The 17,109-nt window shown below is 45.6% G+C and overlaps 1 protein-coding gene across 3 annotated transcripts in view; it reads right to left on the reverse strand.

The window, feature by feature from the left end:
- LOC137421239 (bromodomain-containing protein 9) overlaps nt 1-17,109 on the reverse strand; it is a 170,732-nt gene that overhangs the window by 97,372 nt on the left and 56,251 nt on the right. For all 3 annotated transcript variants that reach the window (XM_068107105.2, XM_068107104.2, XM_068107103.2), the window contains exons 6-9: nt 15,679-15,789; nt 12,879-13,066; nt 12,631-12,766; nt 2,941-3,016 (exon numbers count right to left, since the gene is read on the reverse strand). In XM_068107105.2, the coding sequence (XP_067963206.1) occupies nt 2,941-3,016; nt 12,631-12,766; nt 12,879-13,066; nt 15,679-15,789 (511 nt within the window). The remainder of the gene's footprint in view (nt 1-2,940; nt 3,017-12,630; nt 12,767-12,878; nt 13,067-15,678; nt 15,790-17,109) is intronic.

Raw genomic sequence — 17,109 nt, forward strand, 5'->3', positions numbered from 1 at the left:
GATCAATCAGCCTGCTCCCAATTATCAGCAAAGTCATGGAATCAATCATTGCTTCGGATATCAAAGCATTCCTCTTCTCCAATGGCTTGATCTCTGATCATCAATTTGGATTCACACCAGGTCATTCTACTCTGGACATGCTGCTTCTGCTGTCTCAACAATGGATGGAGGTCCTCAATGCCAAACAGGAAATCAGAGCTGTCTCCCTTGACATATCATGTGCCTTCGATACGGTCTGGCACCCAGCTCTGCTCACCAAACTCTCCTCCTATGGTATCCATGGAAATCTCCTCGCATGGCTTGTGGACTTCCTCTCTGGTCATAGTCAACGTGTGGCCCTGAATGGTTTTCTCTCATCTCCCCTTCCTGTTCTGGCTGGAGTTCCCCAAGGTAGTGTTCTGGGCCCTGTGCTATTTCTGGTCTTCATCAATGATCTCTCCGACTCTCTGGATAATCCTCTCTATCTTTTTGCTGATGACTCAACTCTCTGCCGCTCCATTCCTCATCCCTCAGATCGGCAGTCTGCAGCCTCCTCACTCTCTGCAGACCTGGACAAAATCACAGACTGGTAAAACAAGTGGAACATGTCTTTCAATCCTGACAAATCTCACACTCTTAATGTGTCTCTCCGAAAAGACCGACTGGAAAACCCTCCCATCCACTTTCTCAACAATCCTCTCCAAGAAGTTCTGTCGCTCAAGCTTTTGGGTCTCACTATCTGCCATGATCTTTCTTGGGAAAACCACATTTCCAAGCTGGCCTCCAAATCCAGTCGCCGACTGGACATCCTCCGTCGTGCGAAGTCCTTCCTCGGCACACCTGAGCTCCACACCACATACAAGGCTTTCATCCGCAGCTCAATGGAATACTGTTCCCCCCTCTGGGCCGGTGCTCCTGCCTCACACCTAGCTCGGCTTCACGCTGTTGAAACCAAAGCTTTCAGAATTATTGGAATCTCCTGCGATGAAGCCAACTCTGAGGGCCTTTCACTCGCTCAGGCAGGTTGGTGGTCTTTCTGTCTTCTACCGACTCCTCTCCGGCCTTGCCGCAGGCAGCAGGCAGGTTGGTGGTCTTTCTGTCTTCTACCGACTCCTCTCCGGCCTTGCTCCCCCAGCTCTCTCTGTGCTCTGTCCCCCAAATATTCCTACAGGTCGCACAAGATCTGCCAGCAACCCTCTTATGGTTAAACTGCCAAAATCTAGGCTCTCTGCTCACCTTCACTCTTTCATTCCCCTTTTCTCCCACCTCTGGAACAGACTCCCCCACTCCCTTCAATCCCACTCCTCTCTCCAGGTCTTTAAAACAGCTGTTCACCACCATCTCTTATCTTCCCCCATCCAAAACCTTGATCATTTCTACCCCCGCTAATTTTCACCCCAAATACATATTTTTGAAATTCAAACTTCTTTCCTGGAAGTCCATGCAGTGTCCATATGTTTTATACCTCTCCCACCTCCCCCAAGCCCTCTCCCTCCCACAGTTCTCTTGATGTCCTTGCTCTCAAATGTTGTGTTTGTGTCCTTCCCTCTCTCCCCCCATCTTGTCTACCGCTCCCCTTATTTTGTGTTTTGTGTGTCGGTTTGACTTTTTGTGTGATTAATGTTCGCTCTTTCGCGAGCCTCGATCTTGTATACAAAAAAATAAAAATAAAAAATAAAAAATATTCCAAGGTAACCTCCATGCATGGCTTGCAGTCTTCCTCTCCGGTTGCAGTCAACGTGTGGCCATGAATGGAATTCTCTCATCTCCTCTTACTGTTCAGGCTGGAGTTCCTCAAGGAGGTGTTCTGGGCCCTGTGCTTTTCTAACCAACATCAATAATTTCTCAGACTCTCTGGAAAATCCTCTTTATCTTTTTGCTGATGACTATACTCTCTGCCGCTCCATATCTCACCCCTCAGATCGGCAGGCAGCAACCTCTTCACTCTCTGCAGACCTGGACAAAATCACAGACTGGTCAAACAAGTGGAACATGTCTTTCAATCCTGACAAATCTCACACTTTCACTTTGTCTCTCCGTAAAGACCGTCTGGAAAACCCTCCCATCTACTTTCTCAACAATCCTCTCAAAGACGTTCTGTCACTCAAGCTTTTGGGTCTCCCTATCTGACATGATCTTTCCTGGGAAAACCAAATTTCCAAGCTGGCCTCCAAAGGCAGTCTCCAATGGGGCATCCTCCGTCGTGCAAAATCCTTTCTTGGCACTTCTGAGCTCCTCACCACATACAAAGCTTTCATCCGCAGCTTTATGGAGTACTGCTCTCCCCTCTGGGCTGGTGCTCCTGCCGGACACCTAGCTCGCCTTCACGCTGTAGAAACCACAGCTTGCAGAATCATTGGTATCTCCCGCAATGAAGCTGATTCTGAGGGCCTTTCACTCGTTCACCGCAGGCAGGTTGGCCGTCTTTCTATCTTCTACCAACTCCTCTCAGGCCTTGCACCCCCTGCTCTGTCTGTGCTCATCCCCCAAAATATTCCTACAGTTCACACAAGATCTGCCAGCAACCCTCTTATGGTTAAACTGCCAAAATCAAGACTCTCTGCTCACCTTCACTCCTTCATTCCTCTTTTCTCCCGCCTCTGGAACAAACTCCCTCATTCTCTTCAATCCCATGCCTCCCTCCAGGTCTTTAAAACAGCTGTTCACCACCATCTCTTATCTTCCCCCATCCAAAAACTTGCTCTTTTCTACCCCCGTTAATCCACCCCAAATCCACCTCCTTCAAATTCCCTGTTTTCTTTCCTGAAAGTCCTTGTAGAGTCCATCTTGTGTATCAGGTCTACTCCACCCCAGCCCTCTCTCTTTCACAGATGTTCCTATTCCCTACTGTTGTTGTACTTCCTTCTCTCTCCCCCTCTCGTCTCCCGCTGCCTTTATTATGTTCTTTGTGTTAGCTCTCATGCGAGCCGAGACTAAGTATTCGAAAATAAAAAGGCTCACCAATTGCCTCTGGATTAGCACGATTCACGATTCCCAGAGTAGTTGTGCCATCTTCATCCTGTCTCAGGAATCCAATCTGCATTCATTATGACAGAAAGTTCAATAAGCTCAGTGAAATAGCAACATTCACTATCAAATTATTTGGATCCATGAAGAAATTTTTTCACAGTGAGACAGCATTTATTAATGACAATCAGAAGCACACCACAAAAGGTCAAATATAGTCAGGCGGCATTTGCTAATGTTTTAATGCTACTGTACTTCAGAGAACTTGCCACCTCCAGTTTCTTGTTTCATTTTAGTTGTTCACATGAAAATAAAGCAAATGCTGCTTGTTGTCAACTGTTTGCAATGTATTTCCCTCATATGGTGAAGTTCCACATGATAATGGTGCAAAATTGACCAAAACTGAACACATACAATTGATACACGTTACACCATCAAATAATGATTACTTTGCCGTATATATTTACAATACATCAGATGAGAAAACAAACTATTGAGCAAGAACACAAGAAGATTAAAAAAAGAAGGTTGCATTGGCATCACAGGCAATGAGCATTTTCTGGAGAAGTACTTCATTATAGCTGCCACACGTTGTCGACTTGTACAATAATTCAAAGACTACACCAGAATTGAAACCAGAAAGGCAAGCTCACTCCATCCTGAGCCTGTTAGAGGAAACAATAGGATTTCATATCAACTACGATGATGGATTCCATGGCTTTGCTGATGATTGGATGTATATTGTGGGATTCTGGAAAATGTAGGTGAACTGGGGGAGGGTGGAGAGTTGGGGGAGGATAAGAGGGCAGGAGGAGAAAGGCCAGAAGTGAGGTGATAAAAAACGGAGTCCATCAACATGATGAGAATCAGACCAAGAGACTCGAGCTTCCGACTGGGATGTCATGCCAATAACACAGAGTGTGAACTCTATCGTCTCCAGGGCAGTAAGGTTAGAAGCAACTGTAACAGCCCAGAGTGGAGATCCACACTTAATGATACTGTTATGTTTGTGGGGATAGGGATGAAATACCGTAGTGGAGATAGGAATGTATAGATAAGCATGGACCGTGTGACAAGAAGAAGAAGAACTTTCAATGTAACTAAGTAGGGAATCTGTTGAGAATAAGATCATATATGTGTCTCCATACGAGGGGTGGAGCTATGCTAATTAGGTAGGTCTATAAGGTTAATTTCCCCAGTGTGTAATTGCCCCTGTGATTTTCCCCACCGGTTTTATTTCATCTAAAATGAGCCTGGTGTTGGGCTAGCGGCTAGGGTGCCAGCTTAGGATCCGAGGATCCTGGGTTCGAATCCCGGTCGATCGCTGAATTAACGCCAGGTGGGTTGACTCAGCCTGTCATCCTTCCGAGGTCGGCAAATTGAGTACCAGTTCACTGGTAATTCCCTGTGTGTCGTAAAAAGGTGACAAACAGGGTTGGCGGCAGGAAGGGCATCCGGCCGTAAAACACTGCTTCAAAAAGGGGACCCAAAAAACAACAACCACGGTCCCCGAAAAAGGCCAACCCCCGCTTTGCGGGGAAAAATGGCCTCTAAACTGTGGTTTTTAAAAAAGGGGCCGCCATTCACCCACAACACCGTCATGCCGACAGAGACCCGAACATTCCCGTTCGGGCAAGTCAACCCCGCCCAGCCGAACATTCCCGAAGGATGGCTAGACTCCACCTCAAAGGATCGTAACTGGCAGGGCACGCCCGAGCTTCGTCAATGGGCATCAAAAGCAGGTTGTGAGGCCCCACCCCAAAGGGGATGATTGGTCATTGCGATGGAATGATGTGATGGGGCATGGGGATTGGTAGAGTGTGACGTCAGTGAGGGAAAAAGGAGGGTGCGTCCCTCCCGCCTCGCTCTCTCTCTCTCTCGTTCTGGTACTGGGCTCGGGCGGTCGCATTTTTGGCTTGTGTGCGCTTGTGGAAAAAGTCTCTCTCTCTTTCTTGTTGTGGCCTGGGTGGAGGACGGCTGCGCATTGTGCCGTGTTCGCCTGAGAGATTTATCGGAGGTTTGTGGAGTGTGGAACGAACGGAGGAGGACGGTGTTCCCGAGCAATGGTGCTCTCCGGACACGCCGTGGCCACGCAGCGTGGTCTGACCAGAAATTCGGAGGATGACGACGTTTTGCCACCGCTTCACGGCTCAGTGCCGTGTGGCGATTCGCGCCATCTTGTGCGCTCCCGCACGGAGACTCGGGGACCATTCACGCTTGTCCTCGTTGGAGCAAAACTGAGTATCGGCCGACTCACCAAACCATTTTTCTTTTCTTTCATCATTCCCCTGTCGTGCAATTGTGTCTGAGTGCAGGCGCCTCAATATAGGAATTAGTTTTACCTTACCTTTCGTTTTTGTTTCATTTCAGTAAACCCATATTTGTTGCATTTTACTTTTGTGTCCTTTTTCGTTTACTTGTTTGTGTCTTCGAGGAATAAACCCCGTGGCGTCCGTCCGTTCAGGTAAGGCTTCGGGTCCTTCCCCGCACGTGCCAAAAGACAATCCACCAAGTTTCGAACTGCTGCCTCGGAGTTAACTGATCGACTATCCGATCGACTATCTTCATCCGCCACAGACTTGACAATACTTTGGAAGAAGGCCTAATAATATAATGAAATTTGATTAGCTCAGAAGGACTTCAACCTGCCTTATAAGCCAGTTTGGAGGTGGTTGATCCAAGACAGTTTTTTTTTCTTTTCAGAAATGAGGCTCATGGAAGAGCAAGGCAGAACTGACAATTGGGATAAAAAGAAGCAAATGAATAAACAGGAAATTAGGATAGAGAGGAGCAGAAGAAACACTGAAACTAGCAGGTAAAATCGTTGGGTTGGGAAAGAGAGACAGAACAGCCCCTGGAAAGTGGTTTTGTAGATGAGAGAAGTGAGGAGTAAAAGTTGAGTTGTGAAGTCAACCTGGTTTCATGGAATTTTAATAAGAAGGGAGTTGCTGGAAGAACATGTGCATCCTGAACTTACTGGTGAGATTCGGAGAACTGAAGAAGCAGAGGGAGCAATGTTGGAGAATAGATGGTACAAAACAGAGTCCACTGACCTGCTTGCGAGTGAGGTATTCCAGAGGGTTTGGAGGGGTAAGTGAGGATAATGGACTGGACAATGAGCAATATAGTTCTAATGTGGGATTTGGCCTTAGGTGTGGTAGGGGGACATGTGTGGTGGGGAAGGAGGAGCAGGACACGCTGCAAGGGCAGTGGGATCGGGAAGGGAGGAAGGGAGGAAGGGAGACCCCAACAAACGTAACAATATTTACAACCTGCCAAGATTAAGGCAGGAGACTATCTGAGGAGGACCTACCTATACTATCTGCGTGAGGAAAGAGGACAGCATAGGGCCGAAGCAAAACCAACAGCAGAGGGGGTGTCAAGATTAACTAGGAAGGCACTCGGTAGAGCACATTTCTCCATCAGGATTAACCGTTTACGTTTTGTATCCCACTGATAGGCCAGATCTGCATCTGGACATCCAAATTCTAATCTGCTTGCTCTCGTCACCTACCCAACTCATCCAACAAGTTTTGTCATAATCCGTCGACATATTTTAGAAATTTCATGCTACATATCGTTTTTAGCCTCATCTCTCAATGGTGAAGAATCAATTAGAAAATTAAAAATACTCTCATCCAGATCCGGATCTTCATGAAAATCGATTAAATTAATCCAAGTTACACATTCAACATGTCCACCAAATTTGCGCAAACTTTTTGAGATATCTTGCTCACAGACAAGCAGACAAGCAAACAAAGAAACAAACAAACAAACAAACAGGGGTGAAAACATAACAAGCACCTTCAATGAAGAATGTTAGAAAGCAATTTCATGTCCTTGGTCAAAATCTTTTTAATTTCCTTAAGAGAGTTGGATCTTTGTCATCGAGCAGATGTCATCGGCTTATGTGTACAGTCACGTGAAAAAGTAAGTACACCCCATGTAAAGTTTTGACTTTTTCAACATATTTCAACATACAGCTATTTGATATTCATTTCAACAATATTGACAGATAAAGGTGATATAATATAACAAATATCATGAAACATTTACATTTTGTAGTCCATTGTATAATTTAAATAAACATAAATGCAAATTTCGCATGTGGAAAAAGTAAGTACACCCCGACATTTATCACTACTTCAAATAATAATAATAAAAATAATAATTCATTTATTTTGTATAGCGCTTTTCCAGAAGCCCAAAGGCGCTTTGACAGAGTGGAAAACATAATGCATAACAATACATGAAAACAACAATTGCAAAAAGACAAGAATCAACAGGGAAATATTTAAAGCAAAAGGAGGGAGAAGGAGAAGAGATAGTCAGGGGTTAAATGCTGTGGGTTGAATGTTGAATGCAGTGTTGAACAGGTGGGTCTTTAGTGATGTTTTGAATGTGGTGAGTGAGGAGGAGTCTCTGATGGTGTGAGGTAGTGAGTTCCAGAGGGTGGGAGCAGCGATGGAGAAGGCCCTGTCCCCCCAGGATCTGAATTTGGTCCGGATGGAGGGGGTCAGGAGGTTGGTACCAGCAGAGCGGAGGTTGCGGGTGGGAGTGTGTCTGGAGAGGAGGTCAGCCAGGTAGGATGGGGCCAGGTTATGGAGGGCTTTGTATGTCAAGAGGAGGATTTTGTACTGGATTCTCTGGGGGATGGGGAGCCAGTGAAGCTTGTAAAGGACGGGGGTGATGTGGTCACGGGTCCGGGAATGGGTGAGTAGACGGGCAGCGGAGTTCTGAATGTATTGGAGTTTATTGGTGATTTTTGAGGGTGAACCATAGAGGAGGCTATTGCAGTAGTCCAGACGGGAGGTGATGAAGGCGTGGATGAGGGTTTCTGCAGCCGTGGAAGAGAGGGATGAGCGGAGATGGGCAATGTTTTTCAGGTGAAAGAAGGCTGACTTTGTGATCTGTTTAGTGTATTTGTCGAAGGAAAGGGTTTGGTCAAAGATGACGCCAAGATTCCGGATGTGAGGGGAGGTGGATACTGGGATACCGTCGATGTTGAGGGCAAAGTTATGGGTGGATTTTGTGAGCGTTTTTGGGCCAATGATGATTATTTCAGATTTATCACAGTTAAGCTTGAGGAAGTTGATTTGAAGCCAGGATTTTATTTCAGTGATGCAGTTTGTCAAGATAGAGTGGGTGTCGGTGGAGACGGACTTGGTGGAGATGAAAAGCTGGATGTCATCGGCGAAGCAGTGGAATTGGAGACCATGACGGCGGATTAAGTGACCGAGGGGGGACAGGTAAAGGATGAAGAGGAGGGGGCCAAGAACTGAACCTTGGGGGACACCTTGGGGGAGGGGAGCAGTGGGGGATTTGCAGTTATTGATGGAGATGAACTGGCGTCTGTCAGAGAGGTATGATTTAATCCAAGAGAGGGCAGTGCCGGTAACGTTAAAGGTGGATTCAAGTCGGGTGAGGAGGATGGTGTGATCGATGGTGTCAAAGGCAGCGCTGAGGTCGAGGAGGACGAGAATGTTGAGGTTGCCAGCGTCAGAGGAGAGGAGAAGGTCGTTGGTGATTTTGAGGAGAGCAGTTTCAGTACTGTGGTTGGAGCGGAATCCGGATTGGAATGTTTCATACAGGTTATTGGCAGAGAGATGATGTTTGAGTTGAGTGGCTACAGCGCGTTCCAAAACTTTTGACAGAAAGGGTAGGTTGGAGATGGGTCTGAAGTTGTTTAGGGTGTCAGGGTTTAGACCAGGTTTTTTTAGAATGGGGGTAACAGCAGCAATTTTGAGGGAAGGTGGGACGATGCCTGTAGACAGGGAGGAGTTTATTGTTGCAATGATAAGTGGAGAGAGAGCAGGGAGGGAGGCCTTGACAAAGCTGGAGGGGATGGGGTGAAGAGTGCAGGTGGCAGTTTTCATTCCTATGAGGAGTTCAGAGAGGTCAGTAGGGGAGATTGGGGAGAATCGAGACAGGGGATGGCAGGATAAGGGGGGGCAGGTGGTTGGAGGGGGAGCGGGTGCGGCGGTGGTCAAGCTGTTGTAGATGTTGTCAATTTTGCGTTGGAAGAAAGAGAGGAAGGAGATGCAGTTGTCTACTGTGAATGACTGGGTGGTGGTGTTCAGGGGGCGGAGGAGTTTGTTTATTGTCGAGAAGAGTGCTTTTGGGTTTCCGGAGCCAGAGTGGATAATTTGAGAGTAGTAGGCGGAGCGGGCGCAGGAGAGGGCATCTTTGTAGTGTTGTAGGTGGTCCTTGTAGGCTTGGGAGTGAACTGTGAGACCCGTTTTATTGCGGAGTCTTTCAAGTTGGCGAGCACGAGTTTTCATCAGGCGGAGTTCAGGGGTAAACCAGGGAGCAGAATGGGTGAAAGAAACTGTTTTGGTTTTTACAGGCGCAAGCTGGTCAAGGCAGGAGGAGAGAGTGTGGTTGTAGTAGTCAGTGAGGTCAGAAGGGGTGTGGAGGTCAATGAAGGGAGAAGTGGACATTTTTTCAGAGAGGGTGGATGAGAATGAGGTAGGTGAAAGAGCGTTTAGCTTACGGAAGTTGATAGTGCGATAATGCCTTGGTGTTGGGGCGGGGATGTTGATGGTCAGAGTGATGGCTAAGTGGTCAGAGAGGGTGAGGTCGGAGCCAGAGAGATGGTGCAAATTTAATCCAGTGGAGCAGACAAGGTCCAAAATGTGACCACGGATATGGGTAGGAAAGTCGACATGTTGAGTGAGGTTAAAGCAGGTGAGTAAATCAGTGAAGTCAGTGGTTATTGTGGAGTCAGTGGAGTCCATGTGGATATTGAAATCACCAAGGAGGAGGATTGAGGGGGAGAGGGAACATAGCTGGGTCAGAAAGTAGGAGAAATCAGACAGGAATGATGGGTGTGGTTTGGGAGGGCGGTAGACGACAGCCATGACTGACTGCGTGCGACCAGAGAGTTTAAAAGCCAGGTGTTCAAATGATGGAGCAGATGAGATGGAGATGAGGTTGGTCTTGATGTCTTGACGGTGGATAACGGCAATTCCACCACCTCGGTCCTCCGAGCGTGGTTTATTGACGTAGGAATATCCATTGGGTGTGGTGAGGTTGAGTGTGTAGTAGTCCAGAGGTTGTTGCCAGGTTTCGGTGAGACAGAGAAAGTCCAGTTTGTTATCCAGGATGTATTCGTTCAGGATGAGGCATTTGTTGTTGAGGGACCGGGTGTTGAACAGGGTGAGCTTGATGTTGTTTTGAACAGCAGGGATGAATTCAGGTGATTTAGCCAGGGTTCGTAGGCAGGAGGTGCGATCGTGTGCGTTGCTGTGACCAGGTGCGCTGGGACGAAGAGTGAGAGTGCGCTGAGCCGACCAGAGGACGGGGATGGAGTGACCTGATTGCAAATATACAAACTTACGACCGGAGCCACGGTGAATGTACCTGGGTCGTCGGAGGAGTCCATTTGATTTGATGGCAGAGATGCATGAAGGGGTGGAGCGGGTACCAAATACATAAAATTAGAATCAGGTGCACCAGCTCAGGTGCAAATGATTAGAACATCATTAGAGAGGATCTTGGAGGAACCTGTCTTATTTAAACCTCAGACATTTAGTTTGGTTTGCTCTTTGTTGTTGAAGTATGCGACGTCGCCATGCCTAGATCAAAAGAGCTCTTTGAGGCCTTCAGAAAGAAGGTTATAGATGCCTTAGAGTCTGGGAAGGGATTTAAAAAGATCTCCAAACAATTTGAAATCAATCATTTGACTGTCTGGAAGATCATCTACAAGTGGAGAAGATTCCAAACAACTGCCAACTTGTTCAGGCCAGGCCGCCCCAGCAAGTTCAGCCTGAGAGCAGACCGCAAGATGCTGAAAGAAGTCTCTAAGAACCCCAGAATGTCATTACGGGACCTACATGTAGCTCTTGCCAATGTTGATGTCAAAGTGCACGAGTCTACAGTTAGAAAGAGACAGACCACCTTTAGAGGCCATTTTCCCCCGCAGAGCAGGGGTTGGCCTTTTTTGGGCACCGTGGTCCCCTTTTTGAAACAATGTTCCTGCCGCCAACCCTGTTAGTTGCCTTTTGCGACACACAGGGAATTACCAGTGAACTGGTACTCAATTTGCCGACCTCGGAAGGATGACAGGCTGAGTCAACCCCCCTGGAATTAATTCAGCGATCGACCGGGATTCAAACCCAGGATCCTAAGAAAGAGGCTGCACAAATTTGATTTACAGTGGAGGTGTGCCAGGACGAAGCCTTTGCTGTCCAGAAAGACCATCAGGGCAAGACGAAAATTTGCCAATGAACACCTCGGCAAAGACCAGCACTTCTGGAACAATGTGTTCTGGACAGATGAGTCAAAGGTAGAGCTATTTGGCCACAGTACCAGAAGACATGTTTGGCGAAAACCAAAGACAGCATTTGACCACAAGAACCTGATACCAACTGTAAAGCATGGTGGTGGAAATATTATGGTTTGGGGCAGCTTTGCTGCATCAGGGCCTGGGCAGCTCACCATCATAGAATCCACTATGAATTCTTCATTGTATCAGAGGGTGCTTGAGAATAATGTGAGGCCATCTATCGGGAAGTTGAAGCTCAACCGAAGGTGGACCTTGCAACATGACAATGACCCTAAACATACCAGTAAATCCACCAAGGAATGGCTGAAAAGAAAGAAATGGAGGGTTCTGGAATGGCCAAGTCAAAGCCCAGATCTAAATCCCATCGAGATGTTGTGGGGGGATTTGAAACGAGATGTGCATGCAAGAAACCCCTCAAACATCGCACAGCTGAAAGAATTCTGCATGGAGGAGTGGACAAAAATTTCTCCCAGTCGATGTCAGAGACTGGTAGACAGTTATAAGAAACGCCTACTTGAGGTTGTTTCTGCCAAAGTGGGCAATACCACCTATTAGAGCCAAGGGTGTACTTACTTTTTCCACATGCGAAATTTGCATTTATGTTTATTTAAATTATACAATGGACAACAAAATGTAAATGTTTCAGGATATTTATTATATTTTATCACCTTTATCTATCAATATTGTTGAAATGAGGATCAAATAGCTGCATGTTGAAATATGTTGAAAAAGTCAAAACTTTACACGGGGCGTACTTACTTTTTCACGTGACTGTATATACACTTTCAACTTCGCGCAATGCGGAGATCAGCTGTATTTAATTAACGATGATTGAAGTGAAAACTGAGCCCTGGGGAGGTGGAGGTTCACCATCTTAAAATATGCATGATAAGCCAAGAATACCAAGAAAGTACCTGTTGACGTTTAACACTTTACACATTGATGGTGTGCACGAACTTCTGATTACCATCCTGATACTTGTATCGTTTCTGATAAAAGTTTCTGAAATCTTCACAAAGCAGAAACATTAAAAAGCGAATGGCAGAAACCTGCTGCAGGAGCATAGCTCTAAACCCATGCCCGGTGAATGCTTTGGAATATTTTGCAGTTTTAAGTGTCAAAAATCTCAGTTTTGTTGTTTTGTATGCAGCCTGTGGTTGCTGGTTGCATCACTTCCTGCAAGTGTGGCTGTGCCACTGATGCAGTGCCCGTTAGAAGACAGCTGGTGCTCATTTTGCCGACCTCGGAAGGATGACAGGCTGAGTCAACCCACCTGATGTTATCCAAGGCACGACTTCACAAAACATTATCTAGTGCAGTATAAATTTGTTGCTTTCAATATTACATGTTTGATCCAGTGCAAAAACATGACAACAGAACGAGGTTCTTTGTCTCACCTTACTGTTTGGTTTAATTCGTGCCAAACGATCTTGGGCTTCATCGGCAGCGTGTTCTACAAGTGCCAGAACATGCTCACCTGCCGTACTGTCTGTAAAGCTGCATGCTTCCCCATCACCTTCATTATCCAGCAAACTGCAAAGAGCATGCCACGTTAGTAGTTAAGATCAAGCGAAAACTGCAAAAACCCCACAAGAGAAACGTTTTCATGAGATCAAGAAAATATACCCGGAGAACAATAGCTTACCACTCTGGAATCTCTTTGTTGGCTTTGGAAAACCTCTTCTGCAATAGTTCATGAGGTTTCAGGGAAAAATCATGAGTAGGTGAGCCAATAGGAAGGGATTCGGGTTCCTCGCCGAGCAAGACTGCCTGTGTATTGCCATCTATCTCCTGCAGGAAGCCCAAGCTATTCCGCAGGCCCAAAAGTTTTTCCTAGGAGAGTATTTATGTGAGCTGCAGGACATGTATAACTTCCATAAAATCTAAATAAACCAATAAGAAATTATCTTTTCAGCAAGAGCATCACAGTACAAAATTTCAAAACCAGGTGCAAGGTCATGTCTACCTGCGCAAGTTATACAGAAAGTTACATAAATGCTGGTCAAAGCGTTCTTGGGAAAAGCAAAATGGCATCTAACGTAGTCACAACTGTTTTGAAACAAAGCCGTTTAATTTGGTTCCTTGTGAAGAACTTATAAACATCTGAAATTCAAATAAGACTGCAAGCAGAATTTGGTGAAGTACATATTTCAAGTAGGTGTGCTTAAATGGTCGAGGACGTTCAAAAATGGCTGTGCATGTGGGACTTTTGAAATCCACCTCAGAATGCACGGCACGCATGCGCAGAACCCCTCAGCAGCAATGTTGATCGGAGCATGTTAACGAATACCGTGCGTACGAGATCAGGATTGTTACTTAAAATGGCTCATAAAGCTTCTAAAATAAGCCAGAAATACTTGGGAAAGTACCTGAGAGAAGGGGGTGTGTCTCTGTACTATGAAATATTTGGAGAACTTTCTCAGCTCACCCAAAAAGCTGAGATCTAGCAGGTGCTCGTCCTCCAAAAAACCCCAACAATATGGGCCAGTACAAGGCCCAAACTGTGGACAAGCACGTTCAACCCAAACCCCCGGGCATCGCTGCATGGACTTTGAACCTGATGGGAGTACCTCCTGTGATCATGACAGGCTTAAGGATTTATTTAATGGACATCTTAAAATTGGAAATGTGATTGCCGTGTGTCATTACCAACAAAGTAAGGGCTACCAACTCTTCGACAAAGCTTGTGTTCACAACATGAAAATACACAAGGCTTATGCCAGCTATTATTCACATGGGAACTGGATGTATTAGGCAGACTTCCCTGACTTCTAGGATATTTTCGAATCATTTTTGAGATATTGGTATTTGGTCATTTTCTTGATTTCTGCGTTGTTTAGGCCAAAATGGCTGGGTAGTGACACCTCAATTAGAAATGCCTTCATTTCTTTTTTGTACCTCAGTACTATATCCGATCTCAATGCTTTGTTTTCTATGTTCATGTTTGATGGGATCATTAGGTCATACGTGAGCATTACTTCCTTGTTTTCAATGATTGCTTTTGGTTCGTGCTTCCACGAGTTTTCTGGAACTGGGATACTGAGACTTTTGCAGATGTGCACACTGATCTAGGCCAAATTCCATTTGAATGTCGTCGGAGTACTGTTTCACTAACTTGAGTTGTTCTGCTTAGTACAAGGTGGGTACCAAAGGAGCTCCCATTTGAATAAAATGCAACTCAATTGGCCATTTCAGAAATGTTGTGCAGGAGAGTAGGTGAGCCAAAGGTGTTTGATTAATGAATAGAATGAATGAATGAATAATAATAATAATAATAATAATAATACATTTATGATCGTTTTAAGGCCATTTTCCCCACTGGAGCAGGGGTTAGCCTTGCGGGCCACATGACAATCATGGTTCCCTGTTTGAGGCAATGTTTTTATGGCCGGATGCCCTTCCTGACGCCAACCCTTGGTCACGCTCTTACGATGCGCAGGGATACGGTGCACCTATTCTAAATCGGGGTACACACCGTGATCATTCATCCCAGCAAGCTGGTACTCAATTTGCCGACCTCGGAAGGATGACAGGCTGAGTCAACCCCCCTGGCGTTAATTCAGCGATCGACCGGGATTCGAACCCAGGATCCTAGGATCCCAAGCCGGCACCCTAACCGCTAAGCCAACACCAGGCACTGGTTTGATTAATGAATAGGAAATGTGAAATAAATAAACCTAAGAATTAGATGAAATTCTTATTTCAGAATTAATGAAACCCCCATTAATGAATGGATTTGGAAGAAAGTTACATATTTTTATGGATTGCTACCAAACAGAATAGAAGCGGTATTGTACAAATTGGAAGTTTAAGCACTTGTTTGTGCACATGAATGTCCACAAACAGGTACCATATGTTTGTATTTAATAGGAAGTTTTAGAGTAAATCAGATTGCCAAATTCTCTTGAAAAAGCACAAACTGCAAATTCTTTTAAAAAACAGCCTAAGTAATAACACAGCAAAAAAAATATTCTTCTTCTTCTATAATGGCCAGAATTAATCCCACGTTTTTGTGGGGTTGGCCTCGGGATTTTTTTGGTCCAAGCCATTCATGAACAGGCTGGCTAGGCCTATTGCCCGACTAAGTAGTTAGGGCAGGAATTTGGAATTTGGTTAAGATGCCGGCAATAGCTTGCCTACTATTCACGAAGGACACCATCCAGGAATCATTAACGTCCACCAACCTGTGTCATCAGAAGGAACACCAGTTTAATGTCCATCTGAGGGACGGCACACACATTAATGAATCCCCCCTGCCTGTGAAACACTGGGACGATAGTTTATAGCTGGGTCGGGATTCTAACCCAGGCGAGACAGCTTAGAGAAGAGTGTGTTTACGTCTTGGCCCTCCTGCCAGTCCAGCAATATTAATAAATGACCTCCTAGGAACAAAGCATTTCAGTCTTCAAAATAATGTGCTCCTGGGTTGTTGCCAAAATGCTTACCTTGCTCATCATCCTGAAACCAGTGTGCAACAGTCGCTTGGCAGCTTTATAATAGATTGTTTCTGGTCGATTGTAGATCATGGCATTATCACACATGAGCTTGAAGTTTGACTGGGGTACCAAGAAAAGCAAAAACAGCACAAAGAAAAATGAAAAGATTACCAAGAAGAAACATTTCGAAGCAATCGAAAACATCCAGAAAAAAAAAATCATATCTTTGTTCTTGCACAAAGCCAATAAGCATCTCAAGGAAGCGGTGTATACCTTACAAGTAAACACGCATGCACAAACATCGCAAACTTTTTGAACCCCGACCCATCAATCCATGCATCCTCTTTCCAACTGTATGAGCTCTGAATAGGTACGCACACCTTCCATGGATGGAGAAATTTGAGGAGACTGTCAGTGTTCTAAAACAGCATGGTGGAGGAAAGCCCAGAACATCAGAGGAGGATGTTGAACACATACGTGCTGCCTCCCAAGTAAGTCCATCCGCCGTGCCAGTAACAAAGTACACATTCCACGTTCGACTGTGCATAAAATTGTGTGCACACAGCTGCAGCTCTATCCATGGAAGCTTCAATTGCTCCAGCAGCTTAAAGTGGATGATCATATCAAAAGGAGAAATTATTCTCTGCATGTGTGAAACAGTCTGGACAATAACCCTGAGTACCTGAACTGGATCATGTTCTCAAACAAAGCAACATTTCACACATGTGGGTGTGTTAATAAACACAATTGCTGCATCTTGGGAGCAGAGAATCCACATGTAATCCATGAGATTGAAAGAGCCAGTACAAAAGTTAACGTTTGGTGTGGTCTTGTGCGTAACAGGATTGTCGGCCCATTTTTCTTTGCGGAAAAAACCTGAGACAGGCCATGTGTACTTAGACATGCTTCAGCTGTTCATGATCGCAGGAAAAGGATTGTCAACCAAACTTCATATAAAAGCAGGATGGGGCTCTTCCCCACTGGTTCCATGATTGCCGCTCCTTCCTTGATAGCTGGTTGCCAGACCACTGGCTGGATAGAGATGGACCCATTTCCTGGCCACCAAGATCGCCTGACCTTACACCGAGGTTCCATGCGGTTGTATGTAATTAATAGATAAAGGTAGGGCACCAAGAGTGCGGTTTGCTATTTGGGATAATTAAATAACTGGGAAGCTAATACGAGATTTGGGCATGGGGACCTTACCAGTTTTAGTTGTTTCAGATGGCGTCCGTGTTCGTGCCACAGAGTTATCTGTGGCTCGTCGGCTACAGGGTTAAAGGTCAGGTAGCGGGTCCAAGAGAGGCCACGAGTGACCCGGCCAGCAAGCCCGTAACATCACAATCACAAAAGTAGTATTCTCTTTTTTTTGTATGCTTAGTCGAGGCTTGTATAAGAGCTAACACATATAACATATAATAAAGGGAGTGGGAGATAAGA

Source organism: Myxine glutinosa, chromosome 2 (assembly GCF_964187855.1).
Source record: "Myxine glutinosa chromosome 2, kmMyxGlut1.1, whole genome shotgun sequence".
Classification (NCBI taxonomy): Eukaryota; Metazoa; Chordata; class Myxini; order Myxiniformes; family Myxinidae; genus Myxine; species Myxine glutinosa.